The following is a 24,184-nucleotide window of genomic DNA, read 5'->3' as shown; positions in this document are numbered from 1 at the left end:
AGTCTATTTCCCCCGTGACGCTTTTCAACTTCAGTCCAGGGTTATACGCCTCAAGCGTCCGACACTCCATCATCCATGCTCCCGCTTCTTACAAATAAGTATCAGCCTTCTCTGCTCTGCTGGGCTACGAGCTCTCCTCCCCTAGATTACAGCCTAGTAGCCTTCTTACGATGACCCCCTAGAGCCCCACAACTTCCACTACCCAACAGGCTTGCGAAGTTGTCAGGTGTCACGGACCATCGCAAACACTACTACAGTAGGAGGATAGCAAAACACACAACATCAGACGAGACATAGTTCGCTGACTGCCACTGCTTGCTGCCTTATTCCCTGTGACAACAAGTATTACAACGGCTCAATGGTTCTGGAAGTGAGCCATTTGAGGTGCCTTTTTACTGTCTCTAACGGGTGCTCCCAGGGCCTAGGGCTCGCCTGATTGGTTACGGTGAATCTCGGTGCTGTGGCAGCTTCGAGTACTGCGTGTTGCTACCACGCCTTCGACAGCCTTATTGCGCATTGATTCAGCCAGCCACGATCCGAACGAGCAGCGGGGTCAAGAACCCCGCCTATGAGCTCTCGTATATATATATCTCTAACTCATTCATCATTCTCGCATCAAGCTATCTGTCACCTGAAGCCCCAACATTCGATATCGATCAGCCAAACCTCCCAATCATTGCGATGGATTCGTTGTCGGCACTAGGCCTAGTTAGCAATATTGTACAATTCATTGACTTTTGTGAAAAGTCGGTCAGCTCCATACGCGCCCGACCCCCAGGTCTGAACGCGGCCGCGGCCGAAGTCCAAGCTGAACTAGCTGACTCCCTACGAAATTATGCGTTCCAGCTTGAGTTACAGCTGCTCCGATCAGGCCCGATTGTTGACGACCGCATTGGCCCCATTGCGGAATTGACGAAGGAATGCAAAGATCTCTGTCTCGCCATCGTGAAAGTTTTGCAGAATGACGCCGACCTTGGGAGAAAATCCAAACTTCGGTTGGCCCTCAGAGACACATTCAGAGACAAAAGTCATCAACGAGAGTTGGACGAAATTGGTGGCCGACTCAGGAAGGTCAAAACCGTTCTCACTGTGATGTTGGAGACTTGGATAAATGAGTACGGAGATGAGATCCATTACTCTCTATGTTGCGATCCTTCATAACAATTGTCACAGGGCACAATCAACCACGAACCAGCAGTCTGAAGCGTTGCAGAGCTCTGTTGTCGCTCCAAGGCTGGTCAGATCTCTCACATTGCATGAAGCAGCAGAAAAAGGGCTCAGGGTCATTGTGGAAGTCTTGCTCGAACTTCCTCAGCTACAAGTCAATGAACAAGATCCGGATGGGAGAACTGCATTGCACCTAGCCGCGAAGAATGGTCACGCAGACATAGTTCGATTGCTCTTGAAATACAAGGCAAAGGTCGACGATACAGATCGAGAGGGAAGGACTCCTCTCTACTTGGCCGTGGCAGGCCGCCACAAGGATGTAATCTCCATCCTCCTCGCTAACGACGCGGACGTCAACAGAGTCGACAAGGTTGGGAAAACCATTCTCGCCACGGCGATCGGTGAGGACGAATGTCTCGACATAATAGAAATGCTCCTAGAGAAAACCGCATCTCCGATTTTCAGGTGTCCTGAGAATGTCATCAGCCTCATTTCGGCCGCAGCTGGCGGACACGAGGGAGAGGTACGGCGTTTACTTGATCAAGACATCATCGTCGATAGTCCAGACGGATTCGGCTATACGGCGTTGTATGAGGCTTCCAGATTCGGCCACACCGGGATCGTCAAGCTTTTGATCGACGCAGGAGCAAAGATAAATGCCAAAGTTGGACTTGGGGGGGATACGGCGCTCCACGCGGTCGTAGACAGAGGTCAAAAATATGCTGCTCTTCTGAGGAAGCTGGGTGATAACGTTCGTCAGGAGATTCCGTCTCTCGGACGACAGCATGAAGCCGTCACTGAGAAGCTTTTACAATGTGGCGCGGACCCAAATCTCAAGAGATGGGACGGATTGACCGTGCAGGACATGGCCGCGAAAATTATGGATGGTTTGTCCCCTAATGATGTCCAAAGGGGACCTCTCAGAGCGTTTCTGGTGAAACTAGAAAACCCTCCTCCTGTGGAGCTGACGGCTCCGAGAAACTGGAAATCTTCTCCACCAAGCTTGGACGCTGACATGATGAAAATTTGCGACCATTTCAAGGCGCGAATTCAATATCACATTGGGGCTTCGGGCCGTCAACGTGACACACGAAAAGCCCTCAGCTATCGCATGGCGCCCGTTGGCAGCCTGATCTATGGACAAGAAGAAGGGAACAGCGAACGAGCAAAGATTACGGAACTCGAAAATTGGGCCAAGGAGGGTGTCGGTGAACCCGGACGCCGCGATTTACATTATTGGAGATGGGTACATCTACCTTCGAACAATGTAAGATTGCGTAAGCCTACTCGGGGAGCCACTGAGCTGACACGTAGCAGAAGCTGTGGGTGAAGGTCAGGTTGTTCGCTCTCTGCACATTGCTTCATACTGAAATCTTGAAAAGCATGTCATCCGCAGATTGCACCAATCTGTCGTGCTTTCTACAGATCCGAGGCAGCTTGAAGCCTTCATCGATGATAGCTATGACGAATTCAGAGGGTCGGCACCGCACGCACGCTACCGCAGGCCTGGCTTCAGCAAGCTCGTGGGGAATACGGGTGATGTTTGGTCCCTCGTTGTATGTACTCGGTACACAAATCTTTCGTCCATCGAAGCTTCTCTAACCAAGATCAACTAACAGATTCCATTCTTCGACATGGAGACAGAGATGTTTCTAGACCGGAAGAACTATATCAAGGAAGATACACATTGTGCGATGAAGCAAGAACTGGAAAACTTTTACCGACGTGGCGGCGAAGATGTTGAGGATTTGCACCTCTCCTGCACTCTGGACCAGACATACTACATGTCGATTAATGACACAGTTGATATCAGGGATCAAGTCGTATACCGATACACAAACAACCTGGTGCTCGCGGCAGCAAATAAAAGTGCATCACCAAAGTCTTCCTCAAATGGCGGCGCGCTTTCAGAACCAAAAGATACCACTACCGTTCAAATTGCACAGGATGAAATCTCCCCAAAAAGTCTGCGGAGAGCCAAGATTGTCATGGTGAACCAGCTTTGGCTTTGGAAGGTTGACTCAAGTATGTGGCCTTGTCATTGGAAGACGGCGACTAATCGATGGATCAAGATACTATTATCACGGCGTTTCCGGACCGCTGGCACCAAGGACAAGAAGATGATCTTTTGACTTACCTCTCACGAATGTTCCTCAAACATCCTCCCTACAGCATGCAATCTATGATCAAATGGATACTATGCAATTGCACTGCATTCATTGATGCGCCCTGCAATGCTGGTTTGGATGAGAATTGTTTCGAAATCTTCGAGCAGAGTATTGCAACAGTTGTGAGTTATCCTAGACAAGGAGGCTTCGCCGACTAAATTGACAACGTGAACGCAACAGTCCAGCAGACAGACCGCCAGGTACCGGAGTTTTTACTCTCTTATTAGTAAGAATACTCCACTGTCTTGCAGTCCCACCCCATGACTAACACTACTGCGTACATAGAGAGTGGATATGTGCGAGAGCAATCTGATAATACAGCAGACAATGCATATGCCCGAGAGATTAGAGATATCACGGTAGAGGTCGAATGTCTGAAGGAAATCAAGGACATCAGAGATGAGCTTAAAATGATTCAACGGGTCCTTGAAGACCAGAGGAGGGTGATTACCAGCTATTGTCAGAAAACGAGGGAAAACGTTGACGATGATAAATGGAGCCTGTTGACGTACCGTGTGAGGAAGGCTGAATGGCTCGTGAAGGAGGCTGAGGCTGTGGAAGCGTCGGTAAGCAATCGTCTTTTCGCAAACGACCACGCCGGCCCGGCTCTCAAAACTGACGTCTACAAGCTCAATCACCTTCTGGACCTTAAACAAAAGCAAGGAAACCTCGATGAAGCAACGGACACCCGCAGACTGGCTAAATTGGCTGACGAACGAGCAAGAGCCGGCGAGACTCAGTCGCAGCTGCTCTTCATCTTCACCGTCGTCACCGTCATCTTCGTACGTGGATCTTTTCTGTCACATTCGTTGCCAGGGGATGAAGTGATCTGATTTGATAGCAGACACCTTTGTCCTTCACATCTGGCTTCTTTGCAATCCCCAGTCACGACTTCCCACAGATCAACGGAGGAGGCGGCATTAACTGGCGATGGTGGCAGATCTTCGTGGCCCTACGTAAGAATGCCCTGCTCTGCTAGTTGTATACTTCTTCCCTTCATGAGACTAACCCAGCCGGTGATTGACCCAGTGGTCACTGAGGCGGTGACATTGGTGGTGATCTTTTTCTTTTGGTTGCGGAGGGACGATGTCCAGCAATCGTCTACAGCTTCATTACAAGCCACCAAGCCTTTGCCGATCGGGCAATCCAGCAACCTTCAGGCGGTCCCGCGAACAAATTCCAGTCTACTTGGAGATGGCAGCAAGAAGGCCGTCGCTCGGCCTGCTCTCCGCGAGAAAGTATTGTCGAAACCGCCTCCAACGGCGTCGACACCATCTCCACAAATAAACAAGACACCGACTCGACCTGTGTCTTCTCCAGAAGACAATGTTTGACATCGTTTCATTCTTGACTAGGTTAAGAGAATGATTCTATTTTGGGACTATATTTGACATCGATCACATACCAGCAAGTCTCAAGGCCCCGAAGCGGCTCGGTGAGATGACAGGAAGGTGTTTGGCAAGTCCCATTCCATGACCACCATTTCCCAGCACACTTCCAGTGTTGCCTATTGTCGACGGACTTGGGGGACAAATTATACATGACATGACAGCTTCTGACTCTCAAAGCTTTGCCAGCCGCGTGCTGTGCTTCGGAGGGAAGAAAGGTCCAAGGCTTGCAATTGGCATTTACATGGAAAAGATATACACTACGCTGGATATCTTGGTGATGACTGCAAGGTAAGAACTTTTGTTGACGCAGAGTCTTCTCAATCAGGGATATTTAAAATCATCATTTGCCATTTCCTTCGATTGAGGGTCACTGTAACCGTGTCTATGTCCAGCGCCGGATTTCCTGCACTGGTAAGCGCATTGCAAAAGAGTATTTTTTGCAACGCCAGACATGACGTGTCATGTTCAAGGGCAAGGCAATGGCACCAATGGTGTCGTCCTCGATGGGACAAAAATGAACTGAAGCAAAATATGGCCGTCCATCAAGAAGGCTGGACAGAGAAATATCACCATCAACTCCACCAAACACCACCTCAACACCGCCATAGAACACCATCAAACACCAGAAGAAGAAAACTCCTCAAAAGTCTTTCATGACACACATCTACATCTGAACTTTTTTTTCACCATTTACAACTCCGCCCTGCTCTGGGCGGGGAATAATCCCGCCAGCGTCTCCCTCATGGCGTGCTGGATGTCCTCCAGCTCCTGCTCGTCGGTCGTAATGACGTCGTCGTTGAGGCACATCTGACCCGGTAGCTGCTTACGTTCCTTGACGTAGTGGCGGTACAAGGTGCTGTCGATCTGGTCGGCGTCGGTGACCATGACGAACAGCGTGTCCGACGGGTCGACCTCGATGAACTTGTAGCGCATGGCGCCCTTGACCACGAGCGCGCGGTCGGCTGCCTGGGTCTCCGCGTCCGGCAGCAGCGGGCTCAGACCCACCGGCGTCTGCTGCAGCAGGCCCTTCAGCAGGCAGTCGCCGCAATGGGGATTCTGGCGGGCGAGACGATCGAAAATCACGGCGGCGCTGAAAGTCGGGTTCGTACGTGACGTGGCCGAGTCGTCGGTCACGAACCCGGGCGCCAGGCAGTCGTCGATGGAGAACTCGGAGCAGTCGGCGCTGCGGATGGCGTGGGGCCCGTCCAGCGACGTCCACAGCGAGTTGGTGTTGACCTGGGGCGCGCGCAGGCCGGCTTCCTCCAGCATCGAGGGCACATGGTAGAAGATTTTGCGCCGGAATGACGCCTTTTCGGCGTTCTTGGCTCCGCGCTCCAGGTCGGCCAGGATCGTCTGCCGCTCGTCCCACGACAGGATACCGTCGCGGTCCACGTCGCTACGCAGCATGATGTAACTCCACAGCAGCAGCTCGCGGTGCCGCTCGATCACGTAGTGGTTGGTCACGTACCACGAGTACAGCTGGAAGCCCGGCTCGCCCCGAAACCGCTTGCAGGCGCTCTGGATCTCGGAGCGCGGGAACGCCTCGATCGCCTCCCGCATGATGCTGCGTGACAGCGAGTGCCCGAAGTGGCTCTGCCCCTTGCGTTTGCGCACTCCAAACCGACGATTAAGGAGCCACGAGGTGTAGATCAGATACGGCTGTGAAGAACAAACGTCAGACACACTCCTCCCTGTGAAGAAGGGTTGAAAAGGCCGGAAACATACCTTTTCGCCGAAGCGTTGTGCGTCGGCCTCGGTTGGTGCAGACGTGGTGCTGTAGCCGTTGGTCTTGAAGCTCATCACCGCTCCAAATAGTGGCGAGTAAATGTCCGCGGGGGCATGCTCCCGGGTCAGCAACATGTCATCGGACATGGCGAAGAACTGGGATATACAGCGTCAGTGTCGACAGTCTATGGAAACCCAAGCCTCTGGGCCAGCTGTTACGTCTTACGTACCTGGTCAATGTCTGATTCCGTGTTGAAGATCTGGTTCTCGATTGTCAGAGAGTTGAATGCAGGCAAGCACACTTTCTTGTCGTCCTCGAACATCTCTTCCTGGGATATGATCTGGACCATTTGGGAGACCTCCGGGTCGTCCACGGCGAGCCAGGTGGGCGTCTGTTTGCGGACCGGGGCGCCGTTCTTATAGATGGAGTTGACCAGGACTTTGATGGTATTCATGAAATAGCCGGCGTTCTTCTCAATGCTGCGGAAGGAGTAGCGCAGCTCGTCCCAGTCGCGGTATCGGTTCACCCCATGGGAGCTGATCCATTCCCCCTCGGCGTCGTTCAGGATCGACCTCTCTTCCCACGGCCGGATGGTCTGCTGAAAGTCCTCTTCTGATCCATTGACCCCTGTACGTCTCGTCAGCACGGAAAACGCCCCTCGAAAAACAGAAGCTGATTGACAAAGCCACTCCACATCGGTATATGTGGATGCAGGAATACCTACATAGATAAACAAAATCGATCTTGGGTTCCTCCAACGGCCCCCATTTCTCGAAATCGTACGTCCCCGAACTCACCCACTCGTCTTCCCAGCCCCGGAGGACCTCGTCCTTGACGGTCTCTTCAAAGGGCACCCAGATGAATTCCGGCAGTGACTCTGCCCTCTTCTCCAGTGACAAATGCTGTTGCGACTCGTTGGATTCGTCCTCGACCAGCGGATCTTTCGGTTCATCTTTCGACGAAGTGTCTGGCACAACAGGAGGAGGAGGCACTTCTATTTCAGTGTTCGCAGGATCCGGCGCGGGGCCTGGGCTGGGCTCCTCGTCGACTGAGATGTCGTCGATTGACGGCGGTGGCGGCGGGGGTTCAGGAATGGCATCTTTGATTGCTTCTGCGGGTTGTTGTTTGTTCTTTGCGGGTGGTGAGGCTTTTGGTTTCTCTAATTTGCTGTCTGCTTTGTTGTCCGTTTTGCTGTCTGTTTTGTTGTCCGCTTGGTTTTCGGCTTCGATGGATACGCTGGTCTCATGATCCTGCGAGACCGAGTCCTTCGAGGTACCATTGACGGCGATCGCCGCTTGTTGCACATGCTTGTTCTGCTTCGGCGTTCCCAGTCTACTCTGGAGACTGGCTTTGTAGCTATGATTATGTCGAAAGTCGGTCGTGGCTGGTATCGTCGCCAGGAAAATCGTGGCCCCCATGAGGACGGCGAACAACAACAGGATCGTCGACCGGCAGCCTTTCCTCCGCCATACTGGCCGTTTGATCGTGTTCCAGAGCGGTGCTCTGTGGTCACTGACCGCGTAATAATCATACATTTTGACTCGAGCCAACGAATTATCGTGCCAATTTTGCTGTCGAGCCTCGATTCCTCCTCCCGCGACTTCCACCATAACCCGGGGGCCGATGAATCCCAAATCAAAACTCAAGAACGCGCACCTAGGGATTCGGAGGTATTGAAGGCATCCAGACAAGCTCACCAGGAGGGAAAAAGCTGAGCTGGACGTATGTCGACAGATGCCGTGGTAACTCCGTCGATGGCCAGGTCTGGATGTGCTGAAGTCCAAAGTGTGCATACGATGTACCTGACAAGGAGCACGCGACCAAGTATACATACATGAGAAGGCCGATTGCCTAAATGAATAATATTCCGACAAGCCATCGATCCCGAGAACTAAATTGGTTGATGGTGAAACTGGCCGTACTTTTGGGTTGCGTGGTGGGGGGGAGACGGCAGAGAAGGAAGATAGGGGTGGGAAAAAGAGAGCTCACCTGTATTGCCAAGTCTGTTGTAATGATCTGAAGACGATTCAGTCTGTCTGCCGCCTCAAAAGAAACAAAGCAACCCCTCTCTGTCGCCGTGTTCCGAAGTGCAGATTGAACGTGGCAGAAGAAAACAAACGGGGCGTGGGCACGAACAGCAACAGCCTCGTCCTCGTTTGAGGGATCATCGCGACAAACCCCTCGACTCTCCTTTAGCGAGGATTGACAGCACTTATGCAGGTACGCAGAAAGTCTGTGGTGCTTTAGCTGCCGAGAGGATGATCGACGTACGAATGCAGGAAAGTCCATCCCCGGTTGTTTGGCTTCCGATGTTTCTTATATGGGTTGCTCCACTATCTCGGAAGTTTCCCTTTGCGGAATGCATCGTGTTCATCTCTGAGCGCGTCAAATCACGCTACTCGTCAAAGGCGTTTGGTTCAGAGAGAACGAGCACGATACCAGTCTCACTTCAACCTTTGCTATTGGTTCCTAGAGAGTATGGTTTGGACAAGTGCTGGTCTTGTCGAGGTTGGCTCGCTGGCGGTTCACGGAAGGGTTCAGGAGTCATGCTTCAGTTGACACCATCCCAAAATCTATCCAACCCTTTTTCCTAGAGATTGTCTCATCGGATCACGGTAAGGACGCTGAAAGGAATTCACTTCCTTGTGCAAGGCTCGCGAAACTCGCTGGGTCTGGACTCTCAACCGCTACGAATCCCAAAATGTCCTGGGGGAGATTAGCACTGAGCAACCTCATATACCTATGCTCTGGCCGTTCACCATTTGTCGAAGGGGTCCTCTACTTTGCTTGGTCTGGATGCTGTTGCCTCAGTGTGAGATACTGACTATGGCCTCGAACTTATACAACGTACCATTGTCGGAACCTTTCTCGATAGGTGTTGTGCATTGTCATCCCCGCGGACCCTTCGACACAGGTAAGTGTACAGCTGACATCAAGTCATGGCACCAAATAGCCGGTAGCTAATGAGCATTTTCCAGCCAAGAGTGACATGGACCAACACTACCTGGAAAAACAAGCCGTGATCGAAGAGGGGTCGTACGATAAAGCAAAGATTCCTCGATGGGCCATCAGAAGTTCGAAGACACTCTTTGGGTTCCATGTTAGCGAGAAAGACGCCGTCAACCTGCTCTGCGTCCTGCTCAACACCGTGTCGACGGTGTCCATTGTCTTTGCGAACAAGATGTAAGGTTTTGCCGCAGAATACCGAGAGAGCCTTGCCACAGGAGACGTAGCGGGAAGGCTGACCCTGACATCTACTCACCAGAGTCTTTACCGATCCGCAATTCCGAAAGTTCCAGCTCGGCACGGCCGCCTGGCACTTTACGGCGACCACGGTGCTGCTATACCTCGCGACCTTGAGACCATTCAACTTCTTCAAGCCCGTGCGGCTGGCGGTGCGGGACGTCTTACCCCTGTCGACTCTGTTCGTCGGCTTCCTGGTGCTGGGAAACCTGTCGCTGGCCCTCAACACAGTCTCGTTATACCAGCTAGCCAAGATCATGACCACACCAACCGTCGTGGCCATCAACTTTGTGCTCTTCCGCAAGCGCCTCCCGAACCCGCTGCTGGTGGCCATCTTGGTGTCCTGTCTAGGCGTGGCCATGACGAATGTCGCAATGGTCACGTCCAATCCAACGGGCACGCTGATCGCCGTCGCGGCCTTCGTCACCACGGCCTTCTACCAGATCTGGATCGGCAAGAAGGTGCAGGAACTCGACGTCAGCGCCCCCGCGCTGCTGCTGAACCAAGCGCCCATCTCGGTGGTCATGCTGCTGTGCCTGCTCCCGTTCACCGACACGATCCCGGACTTCCGCGCCGTCGACCCCCTGATTCTGGCCACCTTCCTGTTCTCGGGCGTCCTGGCCGCCGGCCTCAACCTGAGCCAGTTCCTGATCATCGGCCGCGTGTCCGCCCTCGCCTTCAACGTCGTGTCCAATGCCAAGAACGTCATCATCATCGCCCTCGGCTGGTACATGGCCGGACAGTCTCCCGGGATGAAGGACATCCTGGGCGTCACCCTCGCCCTGGGTGGCGCGGGGGCGTATTCGTGGTTGCAGCGGAGATTATGATCTCTGTGAAGGTTGCGTGATTACGCCCGCGGTGAGATTTATTGATTGACGTTAATGGAGAGCAGTCCATGCAGGAAACATCCAAAAAAAAAAGGGTATGATATGTGAAAGGATATTTCGTGGCCTAACGGGCTGGTTCGAGTTAATATGTTTCTTCGCCTCTTTTGGGGCCTGATGAGGAGTTTCGAAGCGAATCTAATACAGTCAAAGGGGGATGTGGATATGCGTTACTGGTGTGAGCGTCTTTGGATATAGTTCAGACGCAGTATCAAATGTCAGGGAAGTTTGCCTCGATCCCTGTGCCTTTCAGCAACGAATAAAAATAGACGGAATATCTCGCCCTTTATTGGCAGATTGAAATGGGCAAATTAAAATTGTATTCATATGACACCAAAACTTTAGACTTGAAATTTGTCCAGATTCAAGGTGAATCGAGACTATGCCCATGCTGAAGGATTTTCCACAAACCATTATTGTGCCAGAGGGAGCAAAATCCCTCCGCGATCCTGAACGCGCCCCTGTATCCTGCACCTGTCGGTGCGTTGTTGAAATCCCACACGCCCTTCCAATCTAAGTATAAACATCTCCGTCAATACTTTCCCTGGCTTGGCTTTGTCGACTGCTATACGACTCCCAGAATTGGGATATTTCCGTGAGCAGCTCAGGCATCTGGTCGACCTCCTTGACCCAGTCGGACGAGTCCTTTTCGTACGCTTCGACGAAGGTGATAATTCTCTGGACCTTGGTGGCGCCAGACCCCGCGAAATGCAGCAGAAGATCTAAGAACCGTCAGTTTTTCAAACCCTGGGAAAGCCAATGCCATGGGGAGGACTATTTGCTTACCGCCCGGCCGCACGCCGTTGGGATGCTGCTTCTTTCTGGGAAGTGCCCTTCCGTGGTCGTCTCGTGCCCCCATGTACGCGTTCAACCACCGCTGCGGGATCTCGGCATAGCCGTCAAGATAAGTCGTACCGTCCCACGGGCGGAAGACTCCTCCCTCGTGCACCACGTGCTCGATGGCCGATTGCTCCGAGTAGCGCAGGTCCACGGTCGGTCGAAAGGTCTCGACGCTAAGTGACGAGGCCAGCAGGTGGACGGAATAGTCGTTGATCCGGAGCAGGAAGGCGCCGTCGTTGAGCCCGTTATGGTCGTTCCCGCAGAGGAAGTTGACCCCTTCCACGCCCGGGGGTGGAAGATAGATATCCAAAGGGATCTTGGGGTTCAGGAGAAATGTGTCGGCGTCGAACCAGAATAGCCACTCGAGCCGCTCTTCCGGAGGTTTGGCCAGCTCGTTGAGCACCACGGCCAACAGCCAGGCAGGTTTGGTCCATAGGCGTCCAAGAATTTTCTGACGCAGCACGAATAGAGGATAGCCGTGCATGTCGGCGTGGAGGGAGTGGGATTCCAGGGCTCGCTCGTAGGCCTCACTATACGTGTCGCCGTAGAGCATGGTGACTTTGGCGATTTTGGGCCGTGGCTGGAGGTTGTTGTTCTCATCGAGAATGGGCGTATCGAGGTCGAGCTCGTCATCTTGTTGTTGAATGACCAAGTCCTCCAGCTCTCCTAAGTCTTGTTCCGGAGTTATTGGCGCCTGTTCGACGATCTGTCTGGAGGAGTACGTGCGGAAGGACGACAGGTCTACCCATTTGGCCTGAGGGTCGTCGGACTGACCGAGATGCGAGAGACATAACTGAAGGACAACAAAACCAAACAGTATCGCCAGCACAAGCTGGACCTTCCTCGCCATGTAGGCAGGCTAGCGGACCGTGTATAGGATAGTTCTGATAGCTTCGAGGAGAATAGTCGACGAAAATCGGGCCTGCTTATCGTTCGTTGGGAGGGAAGGCTCGAACAATAAGTTGCCAAGTCTCAAGCACAGTTCGATCCCTCGATTCCCCCGTGGTAACTCTAGAGACTACCGAATTGGACGCAACACGTATTCAAGCTTTGCGTGGCACTGCCTCCGCGTCGTGGGCGCTCCCGAGCTGGTCAGTCGGGATGAGTGAAGGCCCTCAGACCAGCCAATACAATGAACAGGGAGACATGAGATCCGGGTCTCCACAATGGATTTGGTGTGTCGACAGGCCCATTGAGCTAGAGGATGGGTTGCTCGAAGGAAGCTTAGGAGATCAAGGGGAATGAGGCGCTTGATACTGTCAATGTTGCAGCAGTCATGACAGAGGTCAATTGGAAATGGAGGGTGCAGACTTACATGCACATTACACCAGTCATAGGAAGCGATATCCACATGTTGTAATGACGACTGATCTCTTCGGTATCTGTCCCTTGTACGGAGAGAGGGTGGAAGTGGCGGGGGAGAGGGGGGAGAGGGATGAGCCGACGGCGAGAGTGTATTTCGGCGAAGATGGCACCAATCATGGTGGGTAGTGACTACATCATGAGTCTCCACTTCTATAGATCGCCAGCCACCTTCCCCAGTCTGGATAAAGACCTCCTTTTCCCCTGCAGCTATGGCCGTATGGTTTGCACCGGCCCCTTTTAGCCAAAGTTCAATAACTGCACGCCCTCACCTCATTCGAACGGACCGTCAATCCGTGCCAATTTCCGAAGAAGGCCGCATGATTCTTCGAATGCTTGTGTACGGAGTATATCCTCCCCTCTTGCCCCTGGGCGTTTCTTGAAGAGCTTGGCTATGCTTAGAAGAGGGACGATGAGGTGCGGACCGGCGGCCACGAGATTTGCACTAAACCCATCTCGCAGCAGAATATATGAATATCACACCTTGCGGGGGGGTTTCCCGTGTGTCGGCAGGCCTCTTGTCTGCACAGCGTCCCCCGGTCGTTGCCGACACCAATCGGCTGTTTCTCGATAGTCAGGGGTCACCGCTGATTTTGTCGCGTGCTCGGTTTCATGCTCCGGAGCCTTGATATGGTGCTGGTCTTGCTTCGTTCGTCTTATCACTCGGGAACATTATCTTTAGTGTGCTGCCTATTGCATCGCTTTTTTGTGCCCTGCGGCAGCTTGCGAATCTTTGCCTTGAAGTGCTGCGTGGATGGCCGACAAAACGGCGTCAAAGACTCAGCTTCCTGTCTGGGAGTCCCGGTCGTCACAGATGCCCGAGCTGCCGTCGTTAAGCGTACTCATATTGAGCTCCGGCAGGCGGAAGTCGCTGGTTCGGACAGTGTTGTGTGCAACCCTCTTGATCTTGTTCTTGCACCTCTCCAGGTCACCTTCAGTAACTGGTCGGTACACACGTGGAAGCAATCAGATCGACCACGTCTACAACACTACACTGGGATTTCAGAGAATCTTCGCCATCAATCTCCCGCAGCGGACTGACAAGAGGGATCTGAACACCATCGCCGCCTCGTTCGCGGGCTTTCAGGTCGATTATCTTCCCGGCGTCAAGGTCGAGGAAGTCATCGAGAAAGCTGCGCCGTGGGTATGTAACAATGATCGCTCACTTCCGCCATATATCGCGGATCGAGAAAGCTGACTCTTGGGCTTCAGAATTGGGATTATGATGTGCAGACGCCAGGCGCTCTCGGATGCTGGAGAGCACACATGAATGTTCTCCAGAAGATCGTCGCCGAGCGGATCCAGACGGCCATGATCCTCGAAGACGACGCAGACTGGTCTCCGTTCATCAAGGACCAATTATTCGAGCTTGCAACTGGGGCTCGTGCGTTGCAGGAATCCTCAGATTCGGCACCGTCACCGTACGGGCATGACTGGGACTTGCTCTGGCTGGGGCACAACCGGATTGGGCCCACTAACGACGAACAAAACATCTGGGTCATTGATCACGACTTCACGGTCCCCCCTCTGCAACACCGCAACTCCCGATGGCGGCAGTCACACGTTCCCGAAGACGCGCTGCGCAACGACACGCGGCTGTTCTTCAAGGCCTATGCTGGCATGTGCTTGTATGGGTACGCCGTCACCTACGAGGGTGCGCGCAAAATGTTATCGTCGATGTCGGCGCAGCCTCGCAACCAGCCGGTGGACCAGAGCGTGTCGGACATGTGCCGCGGCAAGATGGCCAAGGGCTTCGATTGTTACGGCGTCTGGCCGCCCTTGATCTCGACACATCGCTCGGCAGGATACAAGTCCCAGGATTCCGACATCAACGTCAATGCGAGGATTGGCTGGCACCAGGAATATACCTTCGACATTCCCTTCAGCACCATGATTAATATTCCTCGGCTAGCCAATGGTGCTGCCTCCGTCGTATCACAGTGGCCCGACACAGAAATCCAGGAAGCCCCGTTCAACCCGGCCTTTAGACGTCCATCTCATGGCTATCTCAAGAATATCAACTTTGGGGCTCTTCCTATGCGGGACGCATCCATCACGATATGAAAAGAAACCAGTTGTGTGGAAATGCACTGAGTGAGTTTGAAGTCACTTAACTTGCACAAGTGCGTCGTGCAGCCGCCAGTATCATTGTGAGAGGAGACAAATCTTTCTGGGGTAATTCGCAGCATTCACTTTGAAACACGAGGTTTGCGATACTCCCTGTATGTGTCAGTCTCGACCCATCCTGATTGAACCAAGGATGACGAGCATCGAATATCATGTAGTTATTTTTTAGCGCTTTCCCATAGGCTTATCAATTGAATATCCTTCTCGCTCCTCCTTCAGATCTGTGGTGTTATCAGAGCGTCGTTTGGGATGGCCTCCTTCGGCCGCAACTCCGAGACCAGGAATACGGAGGAGCTGACATATGCGCACCCGAACAGAAGTCAGATAGACACTGTCCTGGGGGGTGTCTCCCGGCCGGTGTGTTCTTCCCTCGCGGTCGATGCCTGGCAAGTAAGCAACGCGTTCAGGCCACGGCGCCCGCCTGCAATTACAAACTCGCTTGACCCCGGCTTGTATTTACGTGAAAGCTGTCCGCCATGAGCAACTATTTGCAAAAACCATCAGCCATAATCGCAGAACGTGTGGCCAGTCACAGCGCAGGTTCCGCATCGCAGGGCTCAAATTCGGCTTTCGTCGATAGTGTGGTCCTGGGACGAGGAGAAGGAGTTGAAGGATCCAGAGGAAGGTGAGGCGCACTCCAAGACAGGAGGATGAATTAGAATTCGGTACACCACATCCGTGATTGCGTGCCTTTGACCTCGCTTGTCGGCGGCAGGCCCCTTTAGAGTGGGTGGGTTCAACAAAAGGAGTGGAAATAGTAACAACAATACTCCGTACGGGATAATCACAGACCCTGTGCGAGGTAAAGGGGGGTGGCTAACACGGACTCGGTACTCGGTGGTGTGTGGCTGGCCCCATGGGCCTGGGGCTTGGCAATCACGTTTAGGGCTACTAGTGCCCAAACCTTAATCCAACTCTAAAATAAGTTTACCTCTACGAACTAATAATGGTGCTGCTCGACGCGACAACAATAACTCAGTTTGTTGTCCAGCCTCTTCACGAGATGTTTGTTTGGACTTGGTCTCGACCATTGCTGGAGCTAGCCATGTCAAGCGCAACAGTGATGATGGCTGTAGTTGTCCAAGTATTAAGTCTACCATGTCCTGTGAATGGTTGCCTGCTGCGCCGTGGCTTGCGACAACCAGCATTTTCGTGACGATTCGAGACTCGTGGAGGCACATGAATGTGGAAAGGGAGGGCAAAGTGATCGACCATTGAGCCAAGCCAGTGTTATGCAGAACATCAAAACTAAAGCCACGAGATTTGAGGCTTCTATTGGGAAAGCTTGACGCGCCAGCTGGAATCAAAGACACGAAAACACACAGAGCCTAGGCCCTGTCTGTCGCTTGCAGCGAGAACACACATAGACCAAAGCACACACACGGGAGAAGTTGGAGTGATTGAATTGTTTACCATTAAAAATAATTCTAAATATGGTATGTAAACGCACCTTGGTAAGAAGGAGCTTTTGAGTAAGCCGAGAAAAGAAAATTGTAGGAGAGGCCGTAGATGAGAACCCATTCTGGCTGGACCATCGCGGGGTTCAAGGCAGGATTCCGTCCGATACAGTCCTCCATAGGTCGAAGTGGAATAGTAGAAGAATAATCGTCAACGTCGTTCGTGGAAGGAAAATGATCTTTGCGCCGCCCGAAGTCCTCATCCTTTACTCCACAATGTCGCCGTCCATGTCGAATTCGAAGGATCGCTTCTCCAAGAAGGGGTTGGGCGCGTCGTTGTCACTGGAGGGATTAGGTTGGTTGGGGCGTGTGCGAGTAGGTCCCCCAGGGCCATTGCCTGCTCGTCCGTTCCCTCCTCGTCCGCCGGCTCCTCGACCACCACCGCCTCGACCACCACCGCCTCGACCACCACCTCCACGCCCGCCGCCTCCGCGCCCACCGCCACCTCTCTGCGGGCTTCTTGCCTGGAGTTGGTGTGCGAACCATGTCGGCAGACTGCTAGGAGTGGCGGTGGTAGTCATTGTCGGGATCGCAGATTGTTGAGGCTGGTTCCCAGATTTGTGTTGACGGGGTGGTACCGATCTAGGGGCGGGGCCGGTTTCTGGTTTCTTAAGTTAGGAACATTGTTTGTGGGAGGAGAAGGCAAGGTAAATCTGAATACTCACGCTCTCTTGGTGACAACCCAATGTCTTGACACGCGAACGGGGGCTTTCCATTACCCTGGAGGAAGAGGGATCCATCCTCGCTCTGGCAGAAGACTGCTTGGCTCCCCTCGCCGTAAGAGATCCCTTCTCCTTGAACATGGAGCCAGCCGTCCTGGCCGTACAAGAAGGTGTAATCTCCTGAGCTGGGGCGGTCGTCGAGCTGGACCACCGCATATCCATTGCTGAAGTCCAGATGAACAAACTGGTTGCCCACCCCCAGTTGTCCTCCCCATATCCAGAACTTGGCAGCGTCTGCCATGGATTCAGTGACGTATCCGTCGCCCCCAGTGAACGAAACGAAGCTGGGCTTGGTCTTGTGATATTTTTGATTCACAACAAACGACTGCAGGTAGTACGAGGTGTCGTTGGAGTCACCAGCCGTGAGCGCTGAATTTCCATCCGGAGGGAGGGCTGCGGCGGAAGCCCTAACAGTGAAGTGTGACAGGACACCCAGAAGGGTGACCATAAGGCCGGCGTCCAAGCCGAAACAAACCATGTTGTCGCTGAGGTAGCTGTGCGATCAGTTCTTGAGCGGATCCAAGGTGTATTCAAGGTCGACAGCAATCGGGTAACTGTTGAAAAGTACTCTGAACAGCAACGACAAAAACAACAACATAAACGAGTGTGATAAATGAGTGTGATGAAGATAATTAAGTAGCTAAACAAAAAGAATGTCGTTGTGCAAGTCGGTTTTAAAGGGAGGCTGGTGGTTCTTAAGAAGACATACCAGCCTTGAGATCAATAACTGCTGCAATTTCCATTAGGCTTGCTAGCCAAATTGCCCACCTCGCCCAACGCCGAGCAGATAGATCTAGCAAACATATGGCAGGCCCCAGCTCTACTTCTGGGAGGGGTTGGAAAAGACTGGAGCGACTCGACCATTGAAGGAAGATCGGACGCGAATTGGCGCGAGCTCACGCGACCACACAGAGCGGAAATCAAACGCGATCTTATTGAGGAAACAGTAAACGTGATCGTGATCCTCGATAGGGTAAGGCAATTTCGTATTGTGGTTCTCGAGAGACTGGGCAAGGAATTTACCAAGATTCCGGGGTTGATTTCGAGTAGCGATCGTGCCGCCTATTAGCCTTACGAGAATGTGGCTCAGGTAATCCTGGTCCAGCTCCCCTTGTCGGCAGTCGAGCGATCCATAACATCGGCTATTGGATGAAATAAGCTCGTGGCAGCCGCCCTGTGGGCTTGATCTCCGAATTGCTCGTCAGGGGCTAACATACCATCGGCACACGAACAGAGAAGAAATAGCAACCGTTTCAGGCCTCGAGACTCGAAATCGAATGCACAAGAGATCTCAGGACAAGAGGATTCCCCAGCCTTCCCAAGTCAGGTGCACTCGATCGAGTACTCAGACGCGCTCGTGATAGAAGGGCCACGGTCAAGAACCCCTGCCACACAAGAATAGAAGATCGTCGTCGTTAACTTCTGTAGTGGTGCCAGCTGTGAAATAACCTCCGGTCCCGAGAACGCCTCGCTCGCATCGGCCCACTGTGATAGGCGAACAACCAGCCTCGCGTCCGACATTGGAGGCCCTGATTCGTTGTGTCGGTGCTCGTGTGCTAAGATTCCCAATCAAGGACTTGACGAATATCACGGCGTGTTATGGTTTCAGCCATGGGATAACGATAGGGCAATCCGAAGTTGGCTTTCCACAGAAGGAGGAGGGATCGACGTGGATCGACATCATAGTCATTACACGTCGATCATTTGCCCTGTACCAGAAACGGCAAAATCAGGAGCGGTACGAAGAACTGGCTTCAGCGCTAACGGCCCGTTCCGCAGCTTGCTGTGGCACCCTTAACGCATCTGTTGTGTAACATAGGGAGAATTCGTCGTTGGCAACACACAACGCCCTCCATCCCCGGAGGATTTTGTTATCATCCCTTTAACGTCTTGTCGCTATGAGGAGTGAAAATGTTGGGAGTCGTTCCAGTATGAGATTCAAAAAGATACTGAATTGGCTGGGCTCTTTCATGCACTCAAGAGGTGTTCTTGCGCGCACACGTCTGTCGCTCTTGTCTTTCCGCGAGGGTTTGTGCCCGTCGCCGTCCACGCTCCCAAACCTCTCGGCTTGGTCCGCTTTACTTTCCACAGCCACCATTTTTCGCCTTAAATTCCAAGACTCACAGGTAGGAAGCACACTAATTGGCCTGGCTAGATTACCGTCGGTGATCTTCTCGTCCATCGTACCGAAAGTAGGGTTTGCGGTATAGTTCAACCAGTGAACCTAAGAACCATAGGCTGGAAAAGTTTCCAGAGAGGTACCAGGCTACTGGTAGATTCAGCCACTCACATCACAATGCTGGAGAACTGACGGTTGGCCCGAGGGTGGCGAGTATTACAGTTAGCCTCGAAGTCTGGGTGGCAGGGACAGAGACTGATCTCGAGCGTCTCGACAAGAATGATGATCGTTACGAGGAAATCACGCGAATCGCTCCACGATAGGACGAGAAGATCTCCCAGGCACGGGAATCTTTGACTCACTTCCTCTAGTCGTGGTGGCCGAGACGGCTGGAGCCTGGCCACCTGCATTCGCCGCCACCTGAATTCCCTTGAACATCCTCGGGCCGCCGAGAGAATATGTCCCTAAGCACCAGAGATCATGAGAGCTCTTCTCGCCCTTGATGACCGGTTTGCAGGAGCGTCTGGTCTTCCAGGGAGCGGCTAGATGCGGATCGGGAAGCGAGCGGACCGAGGAAGATGTAGATAGAGATCTTGAAGGCGAGGGGTAATCTGTATCGGTATCCTGCGTGGTGGGATCAACGACTTTCCGATTTCGCTTCCAACCTTGGTATCATGTTGTCCAACTATCGCCAGACCAATGGTTGAAGTCGTAGACGTCCTGATCAAGCAAACGCCTGGGGAATTCACATATGTCAATGGGCCCGACATCTCGAGCATCGGCAGTAGTTTGATCGTTAGCCTTGTTGCAGATGGTTTCCGATATTGTGCCCTGATTGAGGTGATCAAGAACGCGGCAATTCCGAAGCCATATGGAGAGGAAGTCTCAACTGAAGTCTCCAACTATGTGAGTTCGGCCATCGAACCGAGACTGGATCTTACCTTCTTAGACTCCTTAAGGAAGACCTAGGTAGAAAAGGTTGGTTGATACTCGGCGATTTGGTTGGGATTGGCCAGGCGGAATCCACATTCTGTCCACTACGCTTCCCGTTCCCCTTTTCGTCCTAATCTATTAGCTCGAAGGGCGGCCTGACTCGAATCTCCTCATTAACCTCACACCACCGGCTGTTCAACCATTTGTTACTTGAGGTCCTAATCTGTTCGAAATTCGGTCCCTTCTGGACGTGATTTCAGATTTCCCATCTGGGAAAATCAAGATTGAACGGCTCGGCCGTAGTTTTGGGGGCCACCATCAATCCGAAGTCGAGGTTCCGAGGACTAATCAGGAGACGAGAACAACCCTTCGATCACAAATTGTAGGTTACACCAGGACATTGCACGGTTCCCGAGATGAGATCTCGAAGATTGACAGCCGGGACGACTCTGCCTCTGCGAGTGGATCTTATGAATGTCCACAGCGCCATATGAAGGGCAAAAGGAACTGCAGGGGGCGATGGTCGCGGCACAGCGGTACAGGCACTGAAGTTCAGCGTCTGTTTCGATAACAGAGGCACGATGGAATGGAAGGGTGCAGAAAGCGACATCAAGGTCGATGACTCGTCGGCGATCAGTGGACTGGAGTTCGACAGTCTCATTCAGAACAGCTTTAGAGCAGCTGATGCAGCTCTTGCTTCTGCATTAGGTACGTTTTCGCTGGAGGGTGGATTTGCGAGCAGCCAAGCGAACGGTACCAAAGCGAAGAGAGAGGGGAGGCACGGCCAGGAGCTCCTTGTTCGATTTTCCGCTGGCAGCAGCAACGAGCCCGATTTTGATTTTTTTTGACATATCTTGTGAGTGGTGGGAGGAAGGGCCATCCGAGCACCGGAATGGTTATTGGCAGATGAATCAGAGGAGGCACAAGCAAAGGCACCAAAAGAGAACCTGTCTCGCACAATAGCTGGGCTCTTTCCATCTTTGTTGAAGCGAACAGAAGATGTTCTGGACGTTAAGGAGATGAGAGGAAATCCTGAAAACCCCCCGTTAGCTGACACCATCCAAAGGACATCTTGCTATAGGCAACTTCTAATGAGAGCCCACGACACGGCAGGGAGGCCGGACGAGGGCGGGGAGAACACATCCAGTGCATATGTGGCTGCTCGCAAAGCAGGGTGGGAAGCTCATCGTCGGAGTGTCTTCTGTGGACAATCACACCGGTCGATTCCTGAGGTTGAACTGATGTTTACTCTGCGCGTCATCAGGTCCAGCAGTTGGGGCAGGGTCCTGAATCTCGAATCTCGATGTCTCAGCCGAAGTGTCCGAAGCGAGTGGCGTCGATGACTGGACTGCCAGCACCCCACTGCTGTTGTTATCGCACCAAATGCGCACGTCTGGTTCGCATGCGACGCACCTGGCGCAGGCAGATCAGGCAAACATGGAGCAAACCTGCCAATCCCCAGCCCCCATTGCACGTGATGTCGCTGGTGGCCCAATTGCAGCTCCACTTTGAGCACGTCTGTCTACTGGGTCTTCAGTGAGCCGTGCCTTGTACTCGGTACATTGTATCTACCCTCAATTGCACTTTTTTATTTTATCTTAATGTATGACACCATATAGTCTCTCTTCAACTGAACCCCTCGCTCTACACCGATCATAAGCCGTCCACTCTGCCATTCTTGTCACCGAACGGAAACCTTCCAGTCGTTACAAGCGGGCTGATCTCCGTCGGCGTTTCTGTGGGGGTGATGGGTCCCAGGAAAGAGAAGAGCAGTTTGAAGAGAAATCGGGTGAGAATGTAGCATTCTGTGTTGTCGGCATTGGATCTGACCGCCGCACAGCATAGCACTGGCGAGGACCAGGAGATCAAGAAACCTCGGAGATCTCAGAGGATTTCTTCGCAGTCTCAACAAGATCCTCACCACACGCCCATCAAAAACCAATATCTTCCCTCTCCTCTAACGAACCATGAGTCCACTGTTACCGAAACATTCAAGGAACATACGGCTACCCCTCCAGAAGGCCGCCCCAGCCAGATTCGCCATGTTACGCCCGTAGCCTCGCCGCCACTTCTCCCACAATCCTCACCTCCTCAAGACACACAGCCTCTATCCCAATTCATCTACCCCCCTCGAGACATCGAACCTGACCTGAATGATGACGACGGAACGTGGGGTTACCTGTTTCCAATGACCGGGAATGGTCATAGACTGCAGATGAAACGGCGAGCATTTTGTCCTGCTCCCGCCAAGCCGCTCGAGGTGTCGAGGCAGACTGTTAAGAGCAAAAAGCGAGGGAAGAAGGAGTTGATTGAAGCTGAAGCCGAATACGAGCATGAGAAAACGGATAAAGGCTTTCCAGCGAGCGGATACCTGATCGGGAGACACCCTGAATGTGACATGATTCTTGACATCCCAACAGTGTCGAACCGACATTGCTTGATCTTTAACGAAACACGAAATGGCGACTCGGTCGCCATTCTCGAGGACTTGTCCAGCAACGGCACCTTTGTCAACGAAGCATTCTTGGGCCGCAACAAGCGAAGACAGCTAGAAGATGGGGATGAGATCACTATCTTAGATGAGGCACGATTTGTCTTTCGCTACCCAAGAAGCCGAGACTCGAGTGCTTTCAATTCGCGTTATCGCATCCTCCAGCAGTTGGGAAAGGGCCATTTTGCTACGGTATACCTCTGTGTAGAAAGATCAACGGGCTTCAAGTTTGCCGTCAAGAAGTTCGAGCGTCGCATGGGAGAGTCTCAACGATCGCAGACGGAAGGATTGGAACAGGAAATCGCTGTGCTGATGAGCGTCAGTCATCCCAATGTCCTTTGCCTGAAGGAGACGTTCGATGAGCCGGACGGAGTTTACCTGGTCTTGGAGCTCGCCGCTGAAGGCGAATTGTTCAACTTGATTGTGACGAAACAGAAGTTGACGGAGGCCGAGACCCGGAAAATCTTCATCCAATTATTTCAGGGGACTAAGTATCTGCACGAACGCAATATCGTCCATCGCGACATCAAACCAGAGAACATCTTACTGACCGACAAGAATTTGTCGGTCAAGTTGGCAGATTTCGGCCTGGCTAAGATCATTGGCGAGGAGTCGTTCACAACTACGTTATGTGGTACACCAAGCTGTAAGTGCTGACCTCGTCTTCTCGAATTATTGTGCCTAACGGTGTGCAGATGTTGCACCCGAAATACTGGAGAACACACGGCATCGAAGATATACCAGAGCAGTTGATGTTTGGTCCCTGGGTGTGGTCTTGTACATTTGTCTATGCGGGTTCCCACCATTTTCCGATGAGCTTTACTCGCGCGAGAATCCATATACCCTCGCTCAACAGATCAAAATGGGCCGGTTTGACTATCCGTCACCGTATTGGGACTCGATTGGGGACCCTGCACTCGATCTTATCGACCGCATGCTCACAGTCGACGTGGAGAAGCGAATTACTATCGATCAGTGCCTCGAACATCCCTGGACAAGAAACTTGGGCTACATCAATCCAGCTGATTCGCTTGACGGCCTCACCGGGCAAATGAGTGCCTTTGACTTCTCCAAACGAAAAGTCCAACGGGAACGCACTTTGTTAGCCAACATCAACGACGTCAAAGTGAGCAAAGTAGTAGACCTCAATGGAGGCCAGCAGATCCAAGGTCAGACCCCCCACATCCCCGGCTCACCAGCACATGTGAAGATATGGGACAAGAACCCGAGCGGCAAGAATACCAGAATGAGCCCACCCAGGGACAACAACAAGGGGAAGAAGCAGAAGTATAAGGAGAATGGTAACAAGGAGGAACATCCCGCGGCGAATCGACAGCAAGACGAGTTTATGCAAATGGGCGGTAAAGGCGACATGCGTTTATTTGAAGATGATGTTTCCTCGAGGTATTTGCCAGAAGAAGTGCCCAAGGGGAGAAAAAAGTGAACAGTGAGAGACGGCGATCAACACATGTTAACGACCTTGGCAACAGACTTGCTTGGATTATGTGCATCGGAATGACGCTGTTGGTGTGCCGCTGTTTTCAATCATTGCGC

The 24,184-nt window shown here is 52.6% G+C and overlaps 7 protein-coding genes across 7 annotated transcripts; 4 read left to right on the top strand and 3 right to left on the bottom strand.

Moving 5' to 3' along the window:
* Positions 1–681: 681 nt before the first annotated feature.
* Positions 682–4,669, top strand: AYL99_10620 (hypothetical protein; the record flags this gene model as incomplete). The annotated part of the gene is made up of 10 exons (XM_018842126.1): positions 682–1,115; positions 1,174–2,434; positions 2,485–2,499; positions 2,550–2,723; positions 2,787–3,192; positions 3,240–3,457; positions 3,516–3,561; positions 3,621–4,117; positions 4,180–4,291; positions 4,365–4,669. 10 exons carry the CDS (start codon positions 682–684, stop codon positions 4,667–4,669), a joined length of 3,468 nt encoding a protein of 1,155 aa, XP_018688287.1.
* A 747-nt stretch (positions 4,670–5,416) lies between these two features.
* AYL99_10619 (3-O-alpha-D-mannopyranosyl-alpha-D- mannopyranose xylosylphosphotransferase) lies at positions 5,417–7,987 on the bottom strand (the record flags this gene model as incomplete). Its single annotated transcript, XM_018842125.1, has 4 exons — positions 5,417–6,385; positions 6,452–6,607; positions 6,682–7,079; positions 7,177–7,987. 4 exons carry the CDS (start codon positions 7,985–7,987, stop codon positions 5,417–5,419), a joined length of 2,334 nt encoding a protein of 777 aa, XP_018688286.1.
* A 1,291-nt stretch (positions 7,988–9,278) lies between these two features.
* AYL99_10618 (hypothetical protein) lies at positions 9,279–10,522 on the top strand (the record flags this gene model as incomplete). The annotated part of the gene is made up of 3 exons (XM_018842124.1): positions 9,279–9,366; positions 9,431–9,635; positions 9,718–10,522. The coding sequence occupies 3 exons, from the start codon at positions 9,279–9,281 to the stop codon at positions 10,520–10,522; spliced, it is 1,098 nt and encodes a 365-aa protein (XP_018688285.1).
* A 570-nt stretch (positions 10,523–11,092) lies between these two features.
* Positions 11,093–12,269, bottom strand: AYL99_10617 (hypothetical protein; the record flags this gene model as incomplete). Its single annotated transcript, XM_018842123.1, has 2 exons — positions 11,093–11,301; positions 11,366–12,269. 2 exons carry the CDS (start codon positions 12,267–12,269, stop codon positions 11,093–11,095), a joined length of 1,113 nt encoding a protein of 370 aa, XP_018688284.1.
* A 1,266-nt stretch (positions 12,270–13,535) lies between these two features.
* AYL99_10616 (hypothetical protein) lies at positions 13,536–14,845 on the top strand (the record flags this gene model as incomplete). Its single annotated transcript, XM_018842122.1, has 2 exons — positions 13,536–13,925; positions 13,994–14,845. The coding sequence occupies 2 exons, from the start codon at positions 13,536–13,538 to the stop codon at positions 14,843–14,845; spliced, it is 1,242 nt and encodes a 413-aa protein (XP_018688283.1).
* A 1,726-nt stretch (positions 14,846–16,571) lies between these two features.
* Positions 16,572–17,565, bottom strand: AYL99_10615 (hypothetical protein; the record flags this gene model as incomplete). Its single annotated transcript, XM_018842121.1, has 2 exons — positions 16,572–16,966; positions 17,031–17,565. 2 exons carry the CDS (start codon positions 17,563–17,565, stop codon positions 16,572–16,574), a joined length of 930 nt encoding a protein of 309 aa, XP_018688282.1.
* A 3,155-nt stretch (positions 17,566–20,720) lies between these two features.
* AYL99_10614 (hypothetical protein) lies at positions 20,721–24,074 on the top strand (the record flags this gene model as incomplete). The annotated part of the gene is made up of 4 exons (XM_018842120.1): positions 20,721–20,847; positions 21,759–21,928; positions 21,980–23,276; positions 23,326–24,074. 4 exons carry the CDS (start codon positions 20,721–20,723, stop codon positions 24,072–24,074), a joined length of 2,343 nt encoding a protein of 780 aa, XP_018688281.1.
* Between the last annotated feature and the right edge of the window lie 110 nt (positions 24,075–24,184).

This window comes from Fonsecaea erecta, assembly GCF_001651985.1.
Source record: "Fonsecaea erecta strain CBS 125763 chromosome Unknown Scaff12, whole genome shotgun sequence".
NCBI classification, from domain to species: domain Eukaryota; kingdom Fungi; phylum Ascomycota; class Eurotiomycetes; order Chaetothyriales; family Herpotrichiellaceae; genus Fonsecaea; species Fonsecaea erecta.
Note: the sequence above shows the minus strand (reverse complement) of the source record. Positions and strands in the feature narration are given on the sequence as shown.